Genomic DNA, 13,761 nt, shown 5'->3' on the forward strand with positions numbered 1-13,761 from the left:
GTCACTGTAAATAAAAATGAAAATGTGTATACAACAGAATATCCCTGATGGAGCAGGAGAACAGTGGGATGCAGACTTCAAATTCTCATAAGAAGACTAGACTTAATGGTTTGACTAAGATTAGAAGGACCCTGGCGATCATGAATCCTGGACCTCCTGTTAGCCCAAGACTGGAAGCATTTCCAAAGCCAACTCTTCATACAAAGATTAGACTGAACGATAAGACAGAAGATGGTACTGGTGAGGAGCAAGCTTCTTGGCTCAAGTAGACACATGACACTATGTGGGCAGCTCCTGTCTGGAGGCAAGATGAGAAGGCAGAGGGGGACAGGAGCTGGTAGAATGGACATGGGTAATACAGGGTGGAGAGGAGGAATGTGTTGTCTCATTAGGGGGAGAACAGCAAGGAGTACATAGCAAGGTGTATATAAGTTTTTGTATGACAGACTGACTTGATTTGTAAACTTTTGCTTAAAGCACGATAAATAAGAAAATAAAAATATGTATAAATAGAGGAGGATTTTAAAAATTATGTCCTGTGAATTAAAAATGCATTTATGCAGCTTTGCCATTTATTCCAAAGCTTAGTAAAGTTGTGCAACTATTTAATTATAATGTTGTGCGTTGAGTCGCTATGAGTCGAAATCAACTTGACAGCACTGGGTCTGGGTTTGGGTTGCCCATTGCTATTTATATAAATGCAGCAACATGCAGGAGTGCAACACAAAGACCCTGGTATCTATGGGCCTATTAAAGCTGGACATCACCATGCACTTGAACATATTTTAGAGAATATCAGTCACCACGCATTGCACACCTAGTAGCTGTACACTCATGAGAGTTTTACTATGAACAGCTCTTAGAGAAGGAAAGAATTCAAATTGCTATAAAGATAGATCAGCTTGATATTTTGGGTGGACCTTAAGTTCAGTGGGGAAGAAAATCCACTCAGTAGAAAATCTGTAAACAGTTTGCTTAATTATCTCCTATCTGGACATAAAAACCTGTCCTGGGCCTAGTTTATGTGTTTTTTATACAGTGGATCAACGCTACATATGTTCAAGTTTTTGACCACTTAGTGAAAATCACCAGAAATTGCCACCATTGTCACCTCATCTCCTAACACCCCTTGTTGCATTAAAAAACCAAAAAACCAAACCCACTGGTGTTGAGTCAATTCTGACTCATAGCGATCCTACAGGACAGAGTAGAACTGCCCCATCAGGTTTCCAAGGAGCACCTGGTAGATTCGAACTGCCAAACTTTTGGTTAGCAGCTGTATCACTTAACCAGTACACCACCAGGGTTTTTCCTTGTTGCATTAGCCTCCTTCAATGTGAAGGCCAGGCTTTAGCATGCCTCCATCAGCACCTACCATGGAAGGATTCTCCAGAGTGCCTCTGGCACTCATGTCTGACTAGACCAGACCCAGGAAAGTTGTATATCAGCTGGTATCTGGCTTCCCCAATAGCTACCCAGAGGGACCAGACACAACCTAAAGTAGAGGGAGTTAATGTCCCATAGGCTCAATTGTTACCGATGAAGAGCAGTGGTAAGGAACTGTCATATAAATGCCGTCCCTCTAACAAACTTCCATAGTTCAAAGATTCCATATGGCATCTGTAGAGGCATTCCGCGTTACCAAGTAACTAGCCATTTTTTTTGTGGAGTTCTGTCCAACTCAGTAATGTACCACTTTATGTTGGCTTTCTCTTCTTCCCTGCATCACTTCCTCTTACCTTGCTCTTGCTGGCCTGAAATTAACAGATGAGCTTGACCTCAGACTGGTTTCCTAGGGAACCTAGATTGAGATGCAAAGCAAGGTTTTTAAACTGGGTATTTTGTATTCATTGAGCAACAAATTTAAAATATACAGTTAAGAATATATAGCTCTAGGCTTCCTAAATGAAAAGTTTATTAATTTTAGTATACATAGTTTCTCTTCTTATCTATTTTAACTTATTTCATTTTTTAAAAAAAATTTATAGCTACTGTCTTCCTCTGCCCCATTTAGTTTTATGAAATTTTTGTTGCTCTGCCCTGGTTTACTACATCTTTATCCTGTAGGTTGTCTATATATTAACTTCTCTCAGTCCAAAGAGACCATATATTAATTCCTTGTCTCTTTCAAAAAATGTGTACCTCTTCAGAGCCACCCTTTAACAAACCAAACAGTACATGCTAGATTTCATTTGTGTATTCCTCTATATAAATTGTGACATATTGGAAGACTGCAACCAATTTTAATCAACAGTTTATGGACTCAACCCAGCTGAATCCTGCATGACATCAGTTTTCTGACCATTGTTTGCGAGACTTCTCTAAGTCAAGGAGATGTACAGCACCCTAAAAACGTCCCACAATATAATCAGGGGTTTCACTGCCACTTTTCCTCCCTTCCTTCATCCATCTCACTTTAATTACTCATTCTGATAAGGATTCAGAGACAACATGAAGTATAAACTTATGGTGCACCCATTAGTACTAAACAGGAATACTTAACTAATGGTCCCATGTCAACTCTTTACAGGAAGTAAAGACTAAAACATTACATACAGCAAGTAAGTTGATATATTACATTTTCTATCATGCCCAGTTTTAACCTAACAGCTCAGACTCTTCTAGACTTGGACATCTCAAGCTTCTGGATTTTTTTTTTAAATTTGTATCAGTTGTTGTCATTTTAATTTTGTCCTGGATTTAAATACCCAGTATTTGAGTGAATACCGAGACCCTGACTCCCAATTCTTTGACCTCCCCTCCCACTCCCCTTTGATTCACGGCCTCTTTTTATCTCATTGTCTGCTGGTGAGTTACTTTTTCACCCATGAATGGTGTGCTATGAAAACTAATCTATGGAAAAGGTGAGAGTGAGATTCATGTTCACAAAAATTGTAAGGACCTCAGATGAAAGATGCAGCAATACGACATTGCATTCCCATTGAAACAAAACAAAGGCCACTACAAACATTTGAAAGCAAGTCACATTTTTGCCCACCATCCATTATTCTTACATTTAACAGAATGTTAAAGATACCACATCTTCTGAATTTATTAGCTTGATATTTAGCATGTTTCACAGCCAAAATAGGAAAGAAGGTTCATTATGGCTGGTTAAATTAACCTCATGAAAATGTTGTTGGTAAAAGGTTACAGAAATGAATGAGTTCTAACCAAGCAGCGTATTACACCATTTATCACTATAATTTAAAAAGGCGTTCTGATGATTTAAATTCACATGGCTAAAGGGTAGAGATTTAGATAAAAGTTAATAATTAAAATTTAAATGGTATGATTAGCTCTTCCTTTTGACAAAGAGCAGACAAAATGTATGCATAGAGTATTTACCTAATCAGATTGTTTCTTGGAAGAATTGAGGCCGGTGAAATCATACTTGATCATCATGTATTTATTAAGTAGATTTTTTGAAAAATTTATGTCATTTATTTATTAATAGTAAGGGGCCCTGGTGGCACAGTGGTTAACTGCTGGGCTGCTAACTAAAGGGTCAGGGTTTCCAACCCACCAGCCATTCTAAGTTAGAAACATGTGGTAGTCTACTTCCATAAGGATTATGGAGCCCTGGTGGTACAGCGATTAAGAGCTCAGCTGCTCACCAAAAGGTCAGCAGTTTGAATCCACCAGCCACTCCTTGGAATCCCTATGGGCAGTTCTACTCTGTCCTGTAGGGTCGCTATGAGTTAGAATCAACTCGATGGCAATGGGTATTTATTAACTAGGCTTATCATTTTTTTCAATTTTACAGTTATATTGGATATAAACTGTATTACCTGGGTATCTCAGGTTGCTTTCAGACTTAGGTAGTCCTTCCCGCATCATTTGATTTTGAATGGTTGAAGACTAGAATTTAGTCATCTTTCTGTTGAGGTTTTAGCATTTGCCTTTAGCCTACGTGACCTCTCTATCTATTAAGATATTAAGTCTTTGCCATCTTTGTGAAAATTCTGTAAGTGGATTTGACCTATAAGCTTGTTTGCTCTTTTGACATACAGAATTTTTTAATGGTCTTGTGGTCTCAACTAATGATATTTTCCTTTGTGTTAAACTGAAGTTTTTTTTTTTTTTCTTTTTCCAATAAGATTATAGGATTTTCCTAAAAGGAGTGGTGAAACAATTTCTTATTAATTTAGCAACCCAATTAAGGCTCACTTTCTCCTCTTTTCCTTCTTAACAGAAACCAGGAAATAAAAGAACTTGGTGAGCTTTCTCCGCACTGGGACAATCTAAGGAAAAATGTCCTCAGTCACTGTGATCAAATGGTGAATATGTACCAAGACATTCTGACAGAACTGAGCAAGGAAACAGGTGTGAAAGCAATAATTTCATTTACTCGAACTGAATTGCATTTCACGTATGTTGTGTGAAAACAATAATAAACGTCAATGTTATGAAGATAGGAGAGCCAAAGATAAGAAATTAAATAAATAAGTGAAACACTTTTATTTCTAACCATACCATCTTGGCATCTAAAACAAGGAAGAAAAAAAGTTGTGCTGCTATTCTACAACATGTTATTATTATAAGAATAATTGCCTTTTAAAAAAATTGAAATTCTGAGAATAAAAGCAACTCATAAATAAAGGATATATTTATCTTTCTAAAGTTCTTATTAAAATTTTTCTCTGCCAGTTGCACTATTCAACACACACACGTATGTATTTACTTACTTATTTTCATGTATTTATTTACTAATAACATTTTTTTTTTCATCCAGGGTCCTCTTTCAAATCAAGCAGCAGCAAAGGAGAGAAAACATTAGAGTTTGTTCCAGTCAATCTACATCTACAAAGAATGCACGTGCATAGCCCTTACCGGAAAGGTATTATAGGTTATTCCTTTAAAAATGGCCATGTTATGGTACAGTGGGTACTTCTTTTAAAAGCCTTCCATTGGCAGATTTTCAAAATTTACCAGTTGTGTAAAGATGAAGATGAAACAATTGAAGCTGATATGACCTTAAGTACCACAGAAGTGACTATTACAGTTTTGCTGCTGTGTTGTTCTGCAATATTTTGTGACTGTGGCACCTGAATTGTGTTACAGGTGAAAATGCAAAGTGAGTATCAGTTTAAGCGGTATTAATGATGGCTCTAGTGGTTTTAATGGCTGCAATGCCGTTAGAATAGATGTGCTGTTGAAGTGAGCCATGCATTGCTGTCAGAATTAGAAGAAAGTAAAAAAAAAAGACAGAGAGAGAAATAAGAGATAAGAGTTGTTCATTTTCTACTTACTTTGAGAAACCATTACCCAGACCTGCACTAATACAGTTTTTCTCTGACTTAGCGGTGAATATCAACATAGTTATCCAATCCCTACGGAAATAAGGGAATGTACTGGTAGTTTGTTGGGTAGGAAATGGTAGAGTATTTTGATGTACTCAACTGTGAAGAGTATTTTTCAGAGACAAGTGTATATATATTCAAAACCTACAGAATAGGGTTTGGTATGAATGATATGGTACCATTATTTATTACCATTCTCTATAATGCCTTGCGATTCCTCTGTAAAATATATTTTAAAATATTCTTGCTATTTCCCTTTTTCTTTTACTTATATTATATAATTTATTTAAGATGAGTGTAATTTTATTGACTAGTTTGTCAATAAAAGTCCCGTATTAACTCTTGCCCCAGCGTAATTGTTTATAGCACCCCCTCCTTTCCTCTGAAAAGTCTGCCTGTTTGAGTGATAAATACTATGGTGACCTTGATAATACTCATCTTCCTAGTGGTCAAAATGACTTTATGTCACCACATCCTTCATGATAAGTGCACCTAGACATGCATACAGAAGTAGGCACACGTATACATCTACAGATGCACCAGATGCACTGTTTTTAAGCCATTGTATTTAGTCAAAATACAGTGGTTACATGTTTGGAAAACTTAAACTTACCTTAGAATTGTCTGAAGTTTTATAATGAGGAAAATGAAACATTCACAATTTTCTAAGTTTGTGTATATGAATCATTTATACACAACCAGCTGATGAGCAAGTTAAACAGTGTATAATCATTGTGATGTATAATTTTACCATCTGTAGTAAATTTTATCACCTATCTATAATTTTAACTTAGATTCTTCTCACCAAAGATTATGCCAAATGAAAGAACTAAGAGAAAACTGAGATGGACTGGCCAAGACATTTAGGAACTTTTCTTTGATTACTGACTGACTGTCAATAATTTTGCAGTCCTGGTGGCACAGTGGTTAAGAGCTCAGCTGCTAACCAAAAGGTTGGCGGTTTGAATCTACCAGCCACTCCTTGGAAACTCTATGGCGCAGTTCTAGTCTGTCTTATAGGGTCACTATGAGTTGGAATCGGCTTGATGGCAACAGGTTTGGTTTGGTCAGTAATTTGAAATAATACAGTAAAACCTATGAATGCTGGAAACTAGGTCGAGGAAACTTGTTGAGAAGGAAAACTCAAATATTTTCCACTAAAACAAGCAATAGAAAAGTGGTTAGGCTACACCCTGTCAAAGGTGGAAAACTTGTGATACCTGAAAAAACAAGGCAGTCCCATCAAGTTCCAGCTCTCACAGGCTTCCCTATAATATGTTTATTACATAAATCATCAAAAATCATCAAATGATGGTTTAAAAATAATCCAAAGCTAAGGTTTTTTTTTTTAAGGTATCAACAAGTTGTAAACAAGCTAACATGCCTAAGAACTATTCAACAACCAACGTAAAATTTGTCTAACAGCCATTATGTGAAGTCTTTTGTGATATAGTAAAAAGTTTATGTATTTTGGAGTGAAACAGAATAGGAGTTGACTTGCAGCTCTGGCACTTTTTATATATAACTTTAAGTTTGTTATTTAATCTCTCTAAGCAAAGTTGATTGAAATGAGTTAGAGCATACAAAACACCTAGAACCATACAATAATAGCAGTTTATTATTATTATTATTATACACATGCCATTTGCCATCACTGGATCAAAATGGATCCGTCAGCTTTATCAGCACTGTTAAAACTGGAGAATGGTGATCATTTAAGAGCCTGTTAAGAGATGATGAAGTTTTAAACTCAATAGCCAGATTTAGAGAGAAGATGATTAGAGAGGCATTTTGATTTTGGAGAAATCACATCACATGCTTGTACTTAACCAATGATGGAATGAGGAAATAGAGAAAAGGATTCTGGGGTTTCAGCTATGGATAGATGGTAGTGTCATCAAACCAGATAGTTTTATTTGGAACAAATTGATATCAATTTACATTGAAATACTCAGTCAAATATTTGATGATCTTTAATATAGTTTTATCAGGCAGTTTATTAATAATAAGAATGAAAAAAAAAATGTAAGCAACCTTTAAATAACTCACCATGAAACACCAAGGCTTGGCAAATCTTATTTTCATCACTACTTTGCAAAATGTTCTCTGTATTTCAGCTAAACATTCAGATCAGTAACCATGGATCTTAAATAAATTTAACTTCAATTCAAAATCTGTTAAATATATGCTATATAAACAAATAGAAAATTTGACTAACTTTATAACCTTTTTTTATTTGCAAATTAGAAAAGTAAAGTTTCTTATTTACAAAGAGAAACTATTATATAAGTGGCTTTTTACTTTATACTTTTTTAATTCAAGATCAACAAACCATCTACACTATGTTGTTTTCCAACGAACTGTCTGAAAAATAGGCTAGCATGAGCTAGGATGAAAATAATATGTTTGTTTTCTGTTTCTCAAAATTGAAATGAAGATACTGGCAACTAAAAGAACGGGGAGTTTAGAAAAGCAAATGTAATAGATTGAATTGTGTCCCTGAAAATATGTGTCAACTTCGCTAGGCCATGATTCCCAGTATCATGAGGTTGTCCACCATTTTGTGACCTGATGTGATTATCCCACATGTTATAAATCCTAACCTCAATGGTGTTAATGAAGCAGGATAAGAGGCAGTTATGTTAATGAGGCAGGACTCAATCTACAGGATTAGGTTATATTTTGAGTCAATCTCTTTTGAGATATAAAAGAGAGAATTGAAGAGGGAGGAGAGGGACCTCATTACCACTGAGCAAGAAAAATCAGGAGCACGTGTATCCTTTGGACCTGGGGTCCCTAAGCTAAGAAGCTCCCAGACCTACTCCCAGGACAAACAGAGAGAAACCCCTACCTTGTAGCTGACATCCTGAATTTGGGCTTCTAGCCTCCTAACCTGTGAGAGAATAAACTTCTGTTCGTTAAAGCCATCCACTTATAGTATTTCTGTTATAACAGCACTAGATAACTAAGACATCAAACAAAAGTTTCTTCTGATTAGTTTGTTTTGGGCTATGTAAAGGAATTTCTTATTTCTGATGACGCAGATCAGCAATATAGAAAAAAACAAGATTTTTATGCTAGGGAAATAGAGAACTGCTAATAAGCTAGAGGATTTTTGACATAGGAGATAACAGACTAGCTCTGCTATTTGAAGACATAAGAGAAAATGTGGGAAAGGTCTAGATATCTAACTGCTAAGAATTAAAGCAAAAGATACTGAAATGTATTTCATACTTTTTTTTCTTATGGCAATTCATATGTCTAATATATAGAAGTACACCCACTCATCACTTATCAACCTGGTTAGATTCCAAAGACCTGGTCATTATGGGAAAATCAATGTTATGCAAAAATGGAGGATGACTACATAAGATAAAAAAATGGAGGATGACTACACATTACATAACTTCCAAATTATATCATTACATAACTTCCAAATTATATCATCACATAACTGCCAAATTACATCATTACATAACTGCCAAACCATTGAGAATCATGGCCCAGCCAAGCTGACAAATAACCTTAACCACCACAGCCAGCGTTACTCTCACTTCACACCTCAGCATTCCTTACTGCCAGGCGTATGCGTTAATATACAAGCTAATCGGATAGTAGATTTCTTACTATTGTAAAAATGAGAATGTCAGATAATAAGATAGTCAATAAGTGAGGAGTAAGTGTATATGATATACATACCATCTGCATACAATTCAAGCTTATCTATATTGTTAAAAATTATGATTTTATGGTAGTTTGCAATTTATTATTTGACATTGGATTTCAAATAAATCAGGCACTTTACAGACCAGAACACCAACTGCATGTTGTAATAGAAATTGAAAACTCAACTGAAATTGTGAGACCCTACCACATAATTCTTTGACCATCATTTCACTTCTTGGAGCTACACTTTTTTTTTTTTAAATAAAAAGCCTGAAAAGTTGTAGCAGGTGTTTGTCAATCAAATTTTCTACTTGCTTATATAACAAAAATTTAGTTGAATTACAGTTAAATTTATTTAAGGTCCATGGTCACTGACTTGAATGTTTAGCTGAAATACAGAGAACATTTTGCAAGGTAATGATGCAAGTAAGATTGGCCAAGCCTTGGTATTTCACTGGTGAGTTATTTGGATATTGTCTACATTTTTTTATTCTCACCATTAGTAAATTGTGTCTGTCCATACTTGATTAATATGCCTGTTATATTGGAGAGATAGCTTTGTAAACAATAGCAAGTAGAGTCACCAAATACAAGGCTAATATCTAGCTCTCAAAGCAAGTAACCGAGCAGAACTAATGTTGCTATGCCTCATACTGACAAATGAAATAACCTCCAGTTAACCTTGTGTACCTCCAGACACATGAAGTTAATTTTTCATCCTTGTTCATTACTTAAATGTATCAAATGGAATATCCATCACAACTGTGATCTTAGCAGTGATAACAATAACAAAAACAAAAGCCACCAAATTAAAAAACAAAAGCTTTCATTCCAATAAAAAAAAAAAAAAATTTTTTATACCTGAATAAATTTAATTTTTCATATAAAAAAAGAAAGCTATTCAAAGGACCCTAGGTGGCACAAACATTTTATGCTCAACTGCTAAGCTAAGGTTGTCAGTTTGACAGCCAGGGACAGCACAGAAGAAAGCCCTGACGATCTGCTTCTGTTAAGATTAAAGCCAAGAAAACTCTATGGAGCAGTTCTACTCTGCAACACATGGGGTCGCCATGAGTTGGAATTGACTCAATGGCCAACAACAACAACACATACTATTTAATCTGACTAAAATAAGGGAGATTTAAAAATGAGTGGGCAGACCTTACAGTCTCTTTTTAGTATATGTACTCTCTTCTAGAAAAAAAAAAAAAAAATTATTATTAAACTTGAAGGAGTAAAATTGCCCAAGCCAAGAATAAGCATAGCACTTTAAGTGTATACCATCCTTCATTAACTAAACTATGAGAACTTGAAACAGGACCCCATGGTATAAGCAGGTTTACCTACTATTTCTATAATAATTGTAAGTGAAATTCAAGGCCAAGGGAGCCAAAAGAGATCAACATCACTGTTCCAACATTGGGATAGCGGAAATTGGTAATTAGCAAATGACAATTGCAAAATAGTAAGAAGACTTACTAAGGTAATATATTTGTGATTTTAAAACTTAAATGATCGGTTTTAAGTGTGACAAAAACTATCTCAAAGCTAAGGGTTACAAAGCTGTACACAGTGTGTTCTTATTTCAGACCGTCTGACAAAGCACACTTTCCTACAGCTGAAGAACAGTATTTCCTTTGGCTTAAATTCATGTCAATTCTGAGAATCACATTCAGCAGTTATTTTCCAATTTTTTTTTTCAAAACCAGTTTTTAGCTATCAAAGTTTAAAACCTCAAAGCAACTTTTTGAAGACCTTACATGCACAAAGGCACAAACTCTTTGAACTTCCACAAATTATGCACAAAGATCCCAGTTTTTTGAGAAGCGGTCCTGATTGAGATGAGTAGAATCAAAGACATTAGAGAAAAATGAGAGCGGTAAAAAAGAGATCTTCTTGCTCTTTCGATCTCCAGATATAAACTCTACCTAAGTGCCGAATCTGCCAGGCGCTCCTTGGAAACTGTATGGGGCAGTTCTACTCTGTCCTATAGGGTCACCATGAGTCGAAATCAACTTGACAGTGGGGGGTTTGATTTTTGTTTTTTTTTTTTTGCAGAGGAGACCTATTGATACTAATGGGATATCTTGGTTGGGTTGGGAAACGGGGAAATGAGAGCAATGGCTTCCAGAATTGAGATAAGCTGCTCTCCTTCCTCTAGCTAGAATGAACCAGAACAACACTACTTTTTACTTGCCTTTTTAAAACTTTGGAGCCCTGCTGGTGTAGTGGTTAAGAGCTAAGGCTGTTAACCAAATGATCAGCAGTTCACATCCCCCAGGCGCTCCTTGGACACCCTATGGGGCAGCTCTACTCTGTCTTATAAGGTCACTATGAGTTGGAATTGACTCAGTGGCAACAAGTTTTTATTTAAAATTTATTCTTTGAAGTTTAAAAGCGAAGAGTATTCAGGGCACTTTTCTCCTTTTATTTGCTTCATGGTGCATATACCTACGTTAGGAAATTGGCTTCTATCCTCTTTTTTTTTTTTTTTTCTTTTCCCCAAATCCTGATTGTTTTGCTGCTCACTGATATGCAAATATTCCCTAGAATTTCATACCACAGGCCTGCTCGTGTTTTTAATTTACTGTTATTATCTTGTTTAAACTGATAATAAATGATAAAATGATAATTTAATGAAAAGAATGGGAAAGAAAGAATCTGACCTAGGTAATCCTTGAAATACACTGGATACTATAAAGCTAAAGAAAAAAAAGAATACAAACATTGTACTGTAGTTAATAAATTTGTTTCTTCCAAGGGTAAAGGTTAGCAATTTTGAAGTCAGAGTTATCAAGAGAAAATCTTTTTTTTTTTTTTTTGTTTATTTGTTTTTTAATATAGATACATCAATGGATAGAGAGACAAGGAAATAAATATAGGTGTATATGCACAAGTTAGGTTCCTAGGTGGCACGAATGGTTTGTGCTTGACTGCTATCCTAAAGGTTGGGTGTTTGAACCCACTCAAGGGTATTGCAGAAAATAGGCCTGGCAATCTGCTTCCACAAAGATTACAGCCCAGAAAACCCTATGGAGTGTAGTTCTACTCCGTAATGCATGGGATCGCCATGATTCAGAATTGACTCGGTGATAATTAACAACATGTACAAGTTAGTAATATACACATATTTTCTAGCTCTAGGCATTGAGAGGAACTGGAAGCAGTGATGTCCCAGTAGCAGTGAGAGTACCTACTACCCAGAACATAATTTCTAAAAACCAAATAAAAAGAACCATGGTTTCTTGAAAAAACTGTTGATTCCAGGACTAGGGCAGGCACAATACACGGTGAACCTAAAGAATCTGTCTCGTAACTCCAGAAAGTAAGTAACTGCTTCAAAGAGAAAAAAAAAAAAAAAAAGGAAGGGGCATATATAAATGGCATAACCCAAATCCCAGACCGATTGCAGTCTAGTGGATTCCAACTCATAGCAACCCTATGGGACACGGTAGAACTGCCCCATAGGGTTTCCAAGGAGTGGCTGGTGGATTTGAACTGCCAAACTTTTAGTAAGTAGCTGCAGCTCTTAATCTCTGCTCCACCAGGTTCCGTAAAGGGCATAGGAAACCCCAAAATCAAACCTATTGCCGACACTAGTGACCATATAGGATGGAGTAGAACTGCCCCATAGGGTTTCCAAGGCTGTAAATCTTTATTGAAGCAGACTGCCACATCTTTGTCCCGCAGGGCTGCCGGTGGGTTCTAACCATGACCTTTTGGTTAGCAGCCAAGTGCTTAACCACTGAGCCACCAAGGCTCCTGTTAAAGCCTATAGGATTGTACAATACAAAGAATGAAACCTAATGTAAACTCTGGACTTTTATTTAATAATAATGTGTCAATAGCATTTCATCAAATATACCGGGACAATGCACAATATTAATGTTAGGAAACCGTGTTTGTGTGTGTTAAGGGTGGAGGTGGGTTCTTGTATGGGAACTCTCTCTACTCTCTCTTCTTTCTGTGCAGTTTTTCTATAAATCTAAAATTGCCCTAAAAAATAAAGTCTATAAAAAGCAATTTATTTTATTTTCAATAGAAATAAAATAGAAAAAGGACAAAGCCATAACTTTGGACATTAAAGAGATTGTTCATATATGTATATATATATATATATACACACACACACATATATATATAGGAAGCCCTGGTGGCATAGTGGTTAAGTGCCATGGCTGCTAACCAAAGGGCTGGCAGTTCGAATCCGCCAGGCACTCCTTGGAAACTCTATGGGGGCAGTTCTGCTCTGTCCTGTAGGGTGGCTATGAGTTAGAATTGACTCGATGGCCCTGGGTTTGGTTTATATATATATATATATATATATATAGGTTTTTTTTTAGCTAGATATTCCCCAAGACCACTGGCCCCAGGCCTCAGCCCAGCAGCTTGGCCTCTCAGGGTGTTTGGATGTGTCTGTGACGCTTTTATGACTTGGCCCTGGTCAAGTTGTGCTGACTTCCCTAGTACTGTGTTCCGTCTTACCCTTCACCAAAGTTACCGCTGATCTACTGTTCAGTAAATGTTTGTCCTTCCCACCACTCTGCTCCCTAGTAAGCATCAAAGAATGTTTCTTTCTGTGTGTAAACCTTTTTATGGATTTTTATAATAGTGATCTTATACAATTTTTGTCCTTTAGTGATTGACTTATTTCACTCAGCATAATGCCCTCCAGATTCCTCCATATTGTGAGATGTTTCACAGATTCATCATTGTTCTTTATTGTGTGTGGTGTCTATTGTGTTTATGTACCATAGTTTGTTTATCCATTCATCTGTTGATGGGCATCTTT

At 36.1% G+C, this 13,761-nt stretch overlaps 1 protein-coding gene across 19 annotated transcripts in view; it reads left to right on the plus strand.

The window, feature by feature from the left end:
- The window catches only part of INPP4B (inositol polyphosphate-4-phosphatase type II B), a 976,853-nt gene that overhangs the window by 771,827 nt on the left and 191,265 nt on the right, over nt 1-13,761 (plus strand). For all 19 annotated transcript variants that reach the window (XM_049905358.1, XM_049905352.1, XM_049905340.1 and 16 more), the window contains 2 exons: nt 4,196-4,326; nt 4,736-4,840. In XM_049905358.1, coding sequence (XP_049761315.1) covers nt 4,196-4,326; nt 4,736-4,840 — 236 coding nt within the window. The remainder of the gene's footprint in view (nt 1-4,195; nt 4,327-4,735; nt 4,841-13,761) is intronic.

Source organism: Elephas maximus, chromosome 13, assembly GCF_024166365.1.
Source record: "Elephas maximus indicus isolate mEleMax1 chromosome 13, mEleMax1 primary haplotype, whole genome shotgun sequence".
Taxonomy (NCBI): Eukaryota; Metazoa; Chordata; class Mammalia; order Proboscidea; family Elephantidae; genus Elephas; species Elephas maximus.